General features: G+C 39.9%; 1 protein-coding gene across 3 annotated transcripts in view; it reads right to left on the reverse strand.

Moving 5' to 3' along the window:
* LOC138953881 (neutral alpha-glucosidase AB-like) overlaps positions 1 to 13,722 on the reverse strand; it is a 51,923-nt gene extending 38,201 nt beyond the window's left edge. For 2 of the 3 annotated variants that reach the window (XM_070325842.1, XM_070325840.1), the window contains exons 1-4: positions 13,665 to 13,722; positions 5,231 to 5,333; positions 4,550 to 4,792; positions 3,927 to 4,094 (exon numbers count right to left, since the gene is read on the reverse strand). In XM_070325842.1, the coding sequence (XP_070181943.1) occupies positions 3,927 to 4,094; positions 4,550 to 4,792; positions 5,231 to 5,333; positions 13,665 to 13,710 (560 nt within the window). In that variant the 5' untranslated portion in view covers positions 13,711 to 13,722. Of the gene's footprint in view, positions 1 to 3,926; positions 4,095 to 4,549; positions 4,793 to 5,230; positions 5,334 to 7,216; positions 7,347 to 13,664 lie in introns of all 3 variants that reach the window. The other variant, XM_070325841.1, reaches the window with a different exon arrangement.
* Positions 13,723 to 13,870: the final 148 nt, after the last annotated feature.

Here is a 13,870-nt window from a genome sequence, read left to right on the forward strand (position 1 = left end):
TGAAAAATGAGGGTGTGACAGTGCCGCCTCAACTTTTACAAAAAGCCGGATATATATATATATGGGTGCGTCTCAGAAACTGATCCTTTTGTGTGTGCCATAATCAAATTAGCCCACAATTGAAACATACTGAATTTTAAATCATGATATTGGTATGTTTGAGAAGTAAAATGAATAAAGAAATAGTACAAACAAAACTGAGTATTTTGCATGATTATTATGAAGGTTGTTTTGCGAAAGAAATGATTAAATGCGTGAAAAATGGAGGTCTGATCTGTGACATGAACCATCAACTAGTTTTGTACCTCACTACAAGAATCGTTTAGAATGTCCAAGGACTGCTATTTTTGTTATGTGTGTTTGGTTTAAGTGTACTTGACAGTTGAAATGTTATTTTGTCCACAGAATTGTTTTTTTAAACGAAATTAATCGCTTGAAAGTTTGCCATCACTGTCGTAACATATGTTTCCGCACGCGTGCAACAGCAACAAGTCCTAAATTTGAACTTTAGAATTTGCATATTCATTTTCAACACGATCTTGACATGAAAGGGCATAGAAAATCGCTAAGCTAAATGTTATTTAAGTATTATTTTCTCAAAATTGCATCTGCAAACTAAGTTGAAAGTTGCGCAATATGACATGCTTCTTCAAAATTCCGTTACGATGGTGAACGGTTTTGCAAATAATGTTCAGAGTTTTGAAGAAAGATTAGAACTATTTTGCGCGTAGTGACTTAGAGGTGCGGGTGACTACGCATGCGCAGTTACAGAGAGAAATAGTTCAGCTTCCAGCAGCGAAGAAAGATTTCGAGAATGTTTCCGAAGTCTGTGATTTTGTTACGACAGTGATCAACACCCAAGGTTCTTAAGAAAAGGTGAGTTTTTGCTGCTATGATATTCTATGAAGTGAAAAATTAGGCTAAACATTTGTTAATGATAGTTTTTCTTTCGATTTCACGTAGTCAAAACTTGACTAAATGTTTTAACATAGAGGGGGAATCGAAACGAGGGTCGTGGTGTATGTGTGTGTGTGTGTCTGTTTGTCTGTGCGTGTGTGTGTGTAGAGCGATTCAGACTAAACTACTTGACCGATCTTTATGAAATTTGACATGAGAGTTTCTGGGTATGATATCCCCGGACGTTTTTTTCTTTTTTTCGACAAATACTTTTGATGACGTCATATCCGGCTTTTTGTGAAAGTTGAGGCGGCACTGTCACGCCCTCATTTTTCAATTAAATTGATTGAAATTTGTGTAAAGCAATCTTCGACGAAGGCCGGACTTCGGTATTGCATTTCAGCTTGGTGGCTTAAAAATTAATTAATGACTTTGGCCATTAAAAATCTGAAAATTGTAATAATTTTTTTTTTTATATAAAACGATCCACATTTACGTTCATCTTATTTTACATCATTTCCTGATTCCAAAAACATATAAATATGTTATATTTGGATTAAAAACAAGCTCTGAAAATTAAAAATATAAAAAATTATGATCAAAATTAAATTTCCGAAATCCATTTAAAGGAACGGTAAGTGTCAATGTTTTCTTTAATTGTAAAAGTTGTATGTTCAATGGAATGGTAAGTCTGAACAAAATAATTACTTTATTTTGTTTTTAGCCAGTGAATGTGGATGCATCAAAATCTTGATAGACATTAAACAAATTCATGTTAGTGAAACTAGTACACATATTGCATCAATCTTTAGTTGAAATCGCAGGTACTTGCATGTTTCAGGTGCAAGAGATTCGACCTGATGAACTGGTGGTAAAGTTCCTTCGAAGGAAACCGGAGGGGAACTACTATTGCTTTCCAGGGATCGATGATATTTCCTTAGTCCCTACATCTGATGCAACCATGATTCGTGACCCCACCTTCAATGCCAGGGGGCATTATTTCTTTTAAAATAAATTAATTAACTGCAAGTGGCAACTGTTCTATATGTAACCAATGCCTTTGGTTTATTGTCTCAACAATTGAATGAACCACTTTTGAACATTTGCATTCTTCATGTCAAACCTTATAATACATGTCTGGTTGTTCGTTTCCGAGTTACGTGGGTGATGAACTTTTCATTAATGTTTCTCTTTTTTGGGGCCAAGTTTGCTTGATTTTGTCCAGCTTTTTTTCTTTCTGTTCCTGTTTTAGTGTTTGGCATTTTACCTAAGAAGAATCTGGTTGCAAAATCAGCTTCATTTAGTAAAGTTTGTGGGAAAAAGCATAACCGTTTCTTTGTTACAAAAGTGATGTTTCCATGTTACATCAGTGACCATTTTGCATTCTTTTGGGATAACTTTCTAACATTTTGTCTTAGAGCAACAAATCTTTGTATTTATGCTATTGTGAAGGTTAAATGTCAATAAGACTGAATGAATGCCATGTATCAACATGTTCTGATCAGGATATCATTAATTAATTTTCATTTTTGTATTGAAATTTTGACGAATGCATGGAACTTTGAAAAAAACATTATTTTGTTGTTTGCATGTAGTCATTTCATATTGAACTCTATAATGGCTTGTGATTCAACAATAATAACTGAATAAAAGTCGTTTTCAGCCTTATAAATGCAGTTTTTTTGTCTTTTATTTTTTCCATGTTACACGGGTGATTTTGCACACATGGTCCAAATAATGCTCAATATATGGCAAACTAAAGGCAATGTTATATTTTTTCTTGTTTAAACTGAAAAGGTACACCCTGAGAAGTGTGTAAATAGTATTATCAAAGTTTTCTGGGAAGATTTTACTTTTGGTGATAATGTCACAAACAGAGGACGAGATTCTGAGACGCACCCATATATATGACGTCATCAAAGACATTGATCCAAACAAGAAGGGCAAAGCCCATACGACTCACATGCTTTACACATTTTTCCTACCAAAATACATGTGACCTTGACCCAAGGTCATCCAAGGTCATGCAACACAAAGCTGTTAATTCAAGACATAGGAAGTACAATGGTGCTTATTGGCTCTTTCTACCATGAGATATGGTCACTTTCAGTGGTTCACTACCTTATTTTGGTCACATTTCATAAGGGTCAAAGTGACCTTGACCTTGATCATATGTGACCAAATGTGTCTCATGATGAAAGCATAACATGTGCCCCACATAATTTTTAAGTTTGAAACAGTTATCTTCCATAGTTCAGGGTCAAGGTCACTTCAAAATATGTATACAATCCAACTTTGAAGAGCTCCTGTGACCTTGACCTTGAAGCAAGGTAAACCAAACTGGTATCAATAGATGGGGCTTACTTTGCCCTATATATCATATATAGGTGAGGTATTCAATCTCAAAAACTTCAGAGAAAATGGGAAAAATGTGAAAAATAGCTGTTTTTTAGGCAACATTTATGGCCCCTGCGACCTTGATCTTGAAGCAAGGTCAAGATGCTATGTATGTTTTTTGGGGCCTTGTCATCATACACCATCTTGCCAAATTTGGTACTGATAGACTGAATAGTGTCCAAGAAATATCCAACGTTAAAGTTTTCCGGAAGGACGGACGGACGCCGGGACGGACGGACGGACGGACGGACGGACGTCCGGACGGACGGACGGACGACTCGGGTGAGTACATAGACTCACTTTTGCTTCGCATGTGAGTCAAAAATGAAAAAAACGTCCGGGGATATCATTCCCAGGAACTCTCATGTAAAATTTCATAAAGATCGGTCCAGTAGTTTAGTCTGAATCGCTCTACACACACACACAGACAGACACACACACACCACGACCCTCGTCTCGATTCCCCCTCTATGTTAAAACATTTAGTCAAAACTTGACTAAATGTAAAAAGAACAAATGTAAAATTATCACAGAAGTTGAAAGCAACAAAAAACAAAACATTATCAATAGAAAAAAAACCCACTAACAACAACAACAAAAGATGTTTTATTTGAAAGAGTTTCAAGACTCACGGTTTTGGGCGAGTGTGCTCAAACTTTAGGAGGCCTTGAGAATTAATGCTGATAACTGGATCGTCGTCCGAATACACGTCAATGCGCAGTGGTTCAGTGGTCAAGACCACTCTGGACGTCCCTTTATTGAAGGTCAGTTGATTTCCACTCTGGCCATTGTATTTTAATCTTGAAACAGAAAAAAAGTATTTTAACACACTTGAAAAAGCAATTGAAATAAACAGACTCCTTTAAAACAGTACAATGTATAATGATTTCCCTCTCACTCATTCTGACCCACATGACATCAAGAACAGCTAACACATATGCTAAGTAACTAATATATTCACAAAAAGTGTCAAAACTTGAAAGCATAATTTGCTTACGCAGTCAAACCTGTCAATCATGACCAGCTAAGTGTTTGATATAGACATGTGGACACTATAGAAAGGCAAAAGTTGGTGGGGAATCCTTTGCAGAGGTCATAGTGAGCAGGTGGTTGTTTTTGAGAGGTAGTTGCAAGGGCAGTTTCAACTGTAGTTATAATGGCATACAAAAAGTAAAATCAGTTAACAATCAATCAAACAGTAACTAAACAAATTTGTAAAAACTAAAAACAATAACTGCAGAATATATATACTTACTCTTCACCCTCCGGTACTTTGATCAAGACGTCTCCTACAGGTGGTTCGTATCTTTTTCTCATTGCGTCCTTCTCCTCCAGTCTAATGCGGAATGTGTTATCTTTTAAACCAAAAATTGTCAATGTAAATTTCACATCTGACTTCTTTTCTAAAACATCTAGAGATACAGAGGTAGGGTTCAGTTTCATGGACGATGCACTGGCAGCATACGAAGATGTCCCAGGTTCCAGGGCCCTGTGTCTTCTGCAAACAAATGATTGAAGAAACGTTAAATTTAGCCAAATTTACATAAATCCCACTCCCAATCCCTCTCTTACACACACTATGTATCAGATCCCCAAATCTAAGCCCCCCCCCCCCTTACTTAAATCTACAGCTTGGCTGCTGTCTGCGCAGGCAGAATTTCTGGCTAGATCGATTTCATGAGCGATACTTCCATCAAATTGCGTAGGACACACGTACCCCCTCAGGAGAGTGTCATGATTTATAACAGGCTACCAGATGGCCAGCGTTTTGAACCACAGTTTTATTCATTACCAGATAGATAATGCAATAAACACATAATTCCAAGAAAACAAAATAAAACCCAAAAAGTACAAGGATAGCATGTGCAAGCACACACATCAGAAACCAACAGTGAAACTACAAACAAAACAAAAAAAATCTTCCTGGCAAACTTACTTGCAGAATCCCACATTATCACAGGTTCTGAAATTGTCTCTTTGCACTGAAAAGACTGAAGCAAGGCCCAGTAGAAAAAATCCAGCAACCTTCATTGTGTGCCCTGCAAAACATATACACACTTTTGTGAGTGTTCAACATAACAGATTGTCAGACATTTTCATGATCAAGAGATGTCACTTTCAATTTTAAGCATTTAAAAAACATCTCATTCAACACTTGTTACATGCTGTTGAATTTGTCAACAAAGAACTGAATATGAAAAAGACATGACATACTGAAATTGCCACAGTAAAATGCAGAAAGTGTGCAAGCAGTACATATATTATCAACCCCAAGCCAACACAAATTAAAGATTTTGACTCTTTGAGTAGTACAGCATGCATGACAGGCCAGTTGTGCAGAAGGGGTCTATGTCGACCAAAAGTGGGTGCACTCCCTGTAAGTGTTTTATATATTTTTCTCGAGTCTCGTTGGAGGTCATGTGACTTTAATAGTAATAATACACCCTCAAAAATGAAGTTTTTTTATTATCAAGAAACGTTCCAACATAAAAATCCCCCCCCCCCCCCCCCCCAAAGTGCAACGAAAATAGTCGTTCACTGCAGTCACAACTAACGAACCCTAATAACAACACTGATGCGGCAACTTTGCCCTCAGCATAGTGAATCGCAGTACGCTATTAATAATAATAATAATAATAATAATGGACATTTATTAATCGCCGTTTCTCACAAGAGCTCACGGCGATTTACATATTATTATGTAATCACTCGACCAGCATGCCATAGCATCAGTCTACATCTGTTTAACACATGTTAATGTTCTAACTCCTGCTGTGTAGTGAAGTAAAGCGCGCATTTGTTTCAAAGCGGCGTATTACTTAGACAGTTCTTCAGTGTTATCAAAGTGATACTGAACTCGACAGTTGACGGCAGTCATGTGTAGGACACAAGATTTAATGTGAGCTGTTTTCCTACAGGAAATGCACCGGGGAAAACACCTAAGGGAAGCGCACCTACAGGGAATGCACCCGCTTTTGGTGAAATTGGTTGACTTGCACTTACATACCCATCACGCAAAAGATATTTCTAATTAATGTGTACACAAGGTTTTTTTTACAATTTCTGTTACTCTTTTTACATGTGTATACATTAAAGGCACTGTAAGCCTCCCGTAAACCACCACAGATACTGTCAGGCTTTTACACACAGTCACAGTACAAACACCATTTCATTTAAACACTCACCGCTTGAGAACATTCTAGGTGCCCTCCGTAAATTTTCAATGAATTTATTTTTGCGTGGTTTATCTTACCTCTGAGCCACTGTGAACCCGTGTAATCCAGTTTCCCTTTTTTCACAATTTAGCCGCCAGTTTGTCCTTTCACAGGGATGTTGTTACAAATTCACACCTATGGGACAAATGTCCTGATCTCTTCAGAATCAATAGGACATTTGACCACTTTCAGAAATTTCAATAGGACATCATAATTTTGTGCAAAACACTGTCCATGGAATGGTTCCAAAATCATGCGCACACACACATGTTTAAACACACACACATAATAGGGTATATATATACCAAACATTTGTGTATGCATTGTTTTATCAATTTAGTTCCAATAGGACACACACACAAATAAACAAACATCTAAAAAGCAACGAAAATGTTCAGCACTCTTTTTTTGATTGTCTCACAAACTGCATGATTTGATTAGAAAATGAAATATTGAGGAAAAAAAGGAAACAAAAACCGGTTCAACATAGATTCGACAAAGCAGTATGGTCTCTTTGCTGTCAAGGTCTAACCAACCAAACAGGGTCAGCCATGAATAGTTAAAAGGCCGTTTCTACGAATTTCCTGTCGTGTCAACACCATGTCCTGGACAAAAGACAACTTCTCTTTCCGTGGTTGTGTCAGTTTCAGCGGCGACACTGTCATTGGCACTGTCATTTTCAAGCATGACGCTCGCCGTGTTTTCACCTGTTCTTGACTCAAACGTAGCACAGGATGCCGTTGAAAAGCCAAATATCTTCAGCTTTTGTTGATCTTTGGCAGGCTTTAGTTTTATTTCGGTGGCATGATTCAATGCGCTTCGTCAAAATGTCTCGAACTGAAACCGAAAGCAGACGCAAGACTTAATAGTCAGTTGGAGTTGTCTCCTGTACTCCTAACTTTAGTGTGCTGCAGACGGGTGTACACGAACGGCTCATATCGCAAACGGTTCGGAATTCCCGAAAACGCAAGATCCAGCACTACACAACTTCAGGGCACCTGTACGCGAGAGTGCTCGGTCGCTTTTTGAAAATGTGTATCTTGAACGGAAAATATTGAATATCACGCTGTCCGAAGGCATGGATTTCTTATCGGACAATGACAGCGCTCAGTTCAAAACGATAGGACATCTGACCGCCATGCGGCTATGTGAATCGGACATTTGAGCCTTTCAATCGGTCTATGTCCGATGCCTAACGACCTCCCTGTTTCAATGCAAATCTCTGTAAGCTTATCTGCAATAGCACGTTATTGTGTACCTTTGAATCTGAAATGCAACATTGAAACGGCTGCGAACTAGAGCAGTGGCGGTTAACAGTTCAGAGGAACTGGCGCCAGGCAGCGTCGTCTGCTACGAGAACCACGATCTTGCGTGACCCTGCTTCCGGGCTATCTTTTTTTAAACTTTCAAAACTTCGTATTGTTCTGATCTTGTCTTGATGAAAAAATTTCAAACGGAATGAGGCAGAGTTATTCTCTCAGGTGCCAGGAGAAAAGGTTCCGCACAACTCTCGCTTACTCTATTACACATGTCGTATGCATTTAGAGCGATTACTTCCCTTTGGTTATTTGATGAAAAAAGATTTCTTTTATGATTTAAGAATGTTTGTGTAACAAAATGTCAATTTATTATTTAGATTTCAAAAGTTAGGTCAGAAGCGCAAAAAAGCACCGTCCGATTGTCTGACAGACAATCCGCAAAATTAATTCTTTGAAAATTGCTAGCTCTTAACGTAGGGCACCTAGGATGTTCCCGTTCGGTGAGCGTTCAAATGGAAGGGTGTTTGTATTGTGTAAAACTAAAAGCCTGACAGTATCTGTGATGGTTTACGGGAGGCTTACTGTGCCTTAAGTTTAATTAGGCCTCACACTTTCATTATCCATTATCAGGATGTGAAACAAACAACTTTGCTGAGTATTCAAAAATAAAACGGTTACATATTATGAAATAATAATATTAATTGTTATTACGTACTAATTACACAAAAGATCACATATTTCTCTGCAAATTTGAACATCACCAAATGCAGATGTTAACTACATGAACAATTCTTATAAAGTACTCTTGTGATAGGCACAGTGCAAAGAAAACATCTGATTGTGGTCCATCACTCAAAGTTGTGGGTGATATAATATTGGGAAGAATATTTTTTGCCCAGCTTCCTTTTACAGAGAAAACACACATTTATCGATCAGACGCAGAGCTAACATCAAAAAAGATTCAACAAAAAAGAGCAGGGACAAAGGTGGGGCAGTCAAAACGCCTTATTCACACCGGTGACACTGTGACGGTTCCCCTACGCTTTGTGTTCGGTGCCCTGACCCTTTGTGTTCGGTTCCCACTCGGTTCCCACACGCCAAAATTCGCGGACAAAACATCCATTTATGGTAGTATTACGCAATGTTGCTCTCTGAGAATGGTCTTGTTAGATCTGTGAGTGTTTACACTACATGCCTAGGTGCTGTTGGATTGAAGGTTTTTGATATTTTAGCCGTTATTAGGTAGAATGCCTTCCACTTTACTGCAAAACTGCATAATTCGTAGCATCGGCAAGAAATATCCTACCAAAAAATGCCTGCTTGGAACTGTCGTTGGTCCAGCAAAAAGTTCAACATGTCTGTAGCAGACAGCCCAAGTTTCAAGATTGTAGGGCCATCCAAACAGCCGTAATAATAAAAACAACAAAAGTAGTCAGTGAAATTGGCTGTGTTCGGTCCCCACACACTTTTGTGACGTAGGCGTGACGGTTCCCATAATTCATTGTGTCGGTCCCCACTTTCTGTGTCGGACCCCACTTTCGACCTAATTTCTCTGTGACGGACCCCACAACCAGCCTATTTTGTGTCGGTCCCCACACCTTCTTGGATTTATGACTTGCCGGTTACTTGTATCATTGTATTCATTGAATCTAATTGTCTCGGAGTTATTTTTCAGCAAAAACCGGCAAGGCAGCACCTTTTGTGATACCAAGTAAGTCAGATGACATCAGTATGTGTGTGTGTGTGTGTGTGTGTGTGTGTGTGTGTGTGTGTGTGTGTGTGTGTGTGTGTGTGTGTGTGTGAGAGAGAGAGAGAGAGAGAGAGAGAGAGAGAGAGAGAGAGTGAGAGAGAGAGAGAGAGATTGACACCTTTCCAGATCACTCCGGTTATGCGACACTACCGCGAGCGTCACTACCGCGTGTCACACTACGGCGAGTACGACACTACCGCGCGTACCACAACCGCGAGTACCATAACCGTAGAGAGAACGCATGCAAACTTACTTCTTGTGAGTTTGTGTTCTAACGGCTTTGATTGGAAGCAACCCATTCTATATGTATTCTGATAGTGTGTTCTGATCGTTTTGAGTTCTTGGTTAGCATGACAAACATTGAATTAGTGTTCAGAGAACAGACCAGGCCTTTTTGTTTTATATTTCAAGGAAACATTTCAACCTTTGCCTTCAGCCATGGAAGTCATAAAATGACACGCGGTAATGTTATACTCGCGGTAGTGTGACACGCGGTAGTGTTATACTCGCGGTAGTGTCGTACTCGCGGTAGTGTCGTACTCGCGGTAAGTTCTGTTTCCGTACCCGCGACAGCGGCAGCGACAAAAGAAAACGCGCGCAAACGCGTGACGTGTTTCCGTACTTGCGTTTTAAACATGCGGTAAAATCTGTAAACTCCCGCGTTGCCGCGCGACAACGCGAAAAAATCGCTCCAGGACCCTTTCAAAAAAATCGCGTCGCTTGCCGCTTGTCGCGCCGCTAACGCGTCGCGCGTGTGGAAACACTCCTGGTCATTTTCTATCTGCTTGATTTTCGTCGCACCGCTGGAAAAACGCTATCGCGGGTACGGAAACACAACTTTAGTGTGAGACGCGGTAGTGGTACTCGCGGTAGTGACGCTCGCGGTAGTGACCAGCACCCGATCACTCCACATAAACGCTGGTTCTGGTTGCATTGTGCCGCTGACATACAGCTAATAGGATTTTTACACCCCCGGTATAGGGGTGTGTATAGGTTTCACTCGATGTGTTTGTGTTCGCAAGTAGATCTCAAGAATGAACGGACCGATCGTCACCAAACTTGGTGAACAGGTTCTATACATTCCTGAGACGGTCCTTACAAAAATTGGGACCAGTCAAACACACGGTTAGGGAGTTATTGGTGGATTAAAATTATACAAGGCCTGGTATAGACGGACACCCCCGTTGGTCAAAGGGAAATAACCATTCTTACTGCCACCAACTGAGAAGGTTATTTCCCTTTGACGGGGGTGTAGTTCCTATCGGAGGAATTTCTTGTTTTAATCCTTTTGTGGTATTGCTGATGATGCTGAACATGTATTTTACTAGTTTACCAATATGTATCTTTGACCCTGATAGCCTACGAAAACGGAGCAATCATGGCCCAACATTGGCCCAATGCTGAATTTATTGGCGCGGTGTTGAGCCTTAGTCGGGCCGTTGTCGTAGGCTGTCAGGGTTTATGTAGCCTTGTTCCATTGTATTCTGACTGTCATAAAGTAATTAATTTTAAGAGAATGCAGTCATGAACACAAGGAGCTGGGAAAAGTTGCCTCTTACAACAAGCGTGGATAAAGACACTTATTCCCCCCTCTGCTTCTTTACCTCTGTAAACTTGTAGGGGTAGTTATTTTTCGATAATGACCCAGCAACCAAACAAATAACGACCCAGCAACAGCCTGAATCCTCGATAGTGCAATGGGTTGAGAAGCTGTTCTGTTTCGGTACTACTTTTTGCGACTGAAAAGTTCAGAACGCTCTAATGTACGAAGTATACATCTCTGGAGCAAACAATACAAACATACCGCATTTAAATTAACAACTACAGGCCTGAACACATGAATCTCCATATAAAATCCATGAGTTCGGTTGTTTTCTGAATCTAGATCAGACGTTCATCACAAGCAATTTCCCAAGGCAAGTAACTCATACTTTGTCTAGCGACAAGAGTAGTTCCCCTTCTTTTCACTCAGTTTCTTCGACAACAGACTGCAATCCGACGGTCAGTTTTCAACAATATTTCATTTAATAAACAGATCACACGCAACCAAATGCACACATCTCATCAATTTAAACAACATAAAGCGGTTTCATACACTATTTTCTCCAGAAAACTTAACTTCATACAGTTTTTAACGTTGGAACACGGGTGCAAAAGTTCGTCTGCTATTCCTATTTGACGAAAGAACATTATCCTAACCGATACCAAAACATATACAGAACACACAATATCTGCCTTTGCCGCCACAGCAGAATAACAGCATATCTGTGTACTTGATTTTAGTCCAAAATAGGAAAACTGACAAGAAGTGTTAACAGAATGGAATGATTTGCACGGAACTATACAACCGCGCATTAATCGATCGCCTGCGCAGGTTGACTGGTTGAGTGAATAGGATTCGATCAAACTTTCGCAAAAAACCTCCTCTTTTCTTTGAATAACTGAAGAAAGGAGGAATAAAGAGGTTACACACCTCGTCTCAGTGATTATCAAAAATAATGGTCTCAGTTCGCGGTCATGAAAAAGCTCGCTAAAGCTCGCATTTTTCATGATCCGCAAACTTCGACCATTATTTTTGATAGTCACTGAGACTCGGCATGTAACCTCTACATACTTGACACAGGCAAGTACTCTTTTTTTTTTCAATCACCACTAGAAGTCCCTGGGCAGCATTTTGCTCTGAAAACTGAATCTCACATACGACAGGTGGATCTTTTATTTTAAAAATGTGCCAAATTGCATATCTCCAGGGCCTTAAGACTAAGAGTAGATATTGGGAAGGCCAGTTCAAGAAGGTGTGGGTGGATCAACACATAATTTGCTGGTATACTGGGAACCGTCCCAGAGATAAATAATGTTATATATTATTTGTGGCATAAACTAATAAAGTTAGTCTCTCTCTCTCTCTCTCTCTCTCTCTCTCTCTCTCTCTCTCTCTCTCTCTCTCTCTCTCTCTCTCTCTCACACACACATACACACACATACTGATGTCATCTGACTTACTTGGTATCACAAAAGGTGCTGCCTTGCCGGTTTTTGCTGAAAAATAACTCCGAGACAATTAGATTCAATGAATACAATGATACAAGTAACCGGCAAGTCATAAATCCAAGAAGGTGTGGGGACCGACACAAAATAGGCTGGTTGTGGGGTCCGTCACAGAGAAATTAGGTCGAAAGTGGGGTCCGACACAGAAAGTGGGGACCGACACAATGAATTATGGGAACCGTCACGCCTACGTCACAAAAGTGTGTGGGGACCGAACACAGCCAATTTCACTGACTACTTTTGTTGTTTTTATTATTACGGCTGTTTGGATGGCCCTACAATCTTGAAACTTGGGCTGTCTGCTACAGACATGTTGAACTTTTTGCTGGACCAACGACAGTTCCAAGCAGGCATTTTTTGGTAGGATATTTCTTGCCGATGCTACGAATTATGCAGTTTTGCAGTAAAGTGGAAGGCATTCTACCTAATAACGGCTAAAATATCAAAAACCTTCAATCCAACAGCACCTAGGCATGTAGTGTAAACACTCACAGATCTAACAAGACCATTCTCAGAGAGCAACATTGCGTAATACTACCATAAATGGATGTTTTGTCCGCGAATTTTGGCGTGTGGGAACCGAGTGGGAACCGAACACAAAGGGTCAGGGCACCGGACACAAAGCGTAGGGGAACCGTCACAGTGTCACCGGTGTGTTATTTATTGACACAGGCAGAAAGACAATGGTAGAGAAAACGACATCCAAATTTGACGTGTCAGAGACACTGCATGACTGACTGCGCACAATCAGGCTTAGCCTTCTCAAAGTGTGCCTATAATGACACTGACGTCACACCAATTTCAGTTCTGGCACCTGATATAATCCTCATTACTTATGGTGTGGTAAGTTATGGATCGGTGTCCGATCTGCAACTGGAAAAAATCGTACTAAACATCGCAAATTGACCAACCACGGAGGTCCACGCTTGGCCCAAATTTTGCAGACAACTCCAGCCCAGACACAAAGTTAAGCTGGCGCCTGTCTCAGTGTCCAAACGTTGACAGATAAATCCATGACATAAAATTGATTATTTCATGCTCCCGGGGGACGGTAAGCAAATATTTAGAAAATAAAACGTCATCGTTTTCCAACAATACCTGAAAAGAACACGGTGTCAGACGCCGCAACCATCCTGCTGCGCATGCGATTTGCGCATGTAAAGCTGAACAAGCAAAATCTCAGTTTCGCATAGGAGATTAGTTTTGATATCGAGGGATTTTCACAATCTTCTATCAACGTTTGAATTATAGTTTTCGTTTATATATCTGAAGAAAAATCATCAACAATTTTGAAGCTAATTATT

Source organism: Littorina saxatilis, linkage group LG17, assembly GCF_037325665.1.
Source record: "Littorina saxatilis isolate snail1 linkage group LG17, US_GU_Lsax_2.0, whole genome shotgun sequence".
Taxonomy (NCBI): Eukaryota; Metazoa; Mollusca; class Gastropoda; order Littorinimorpha; family Littorinidae; genus Littorina; species Littorina saxatilis.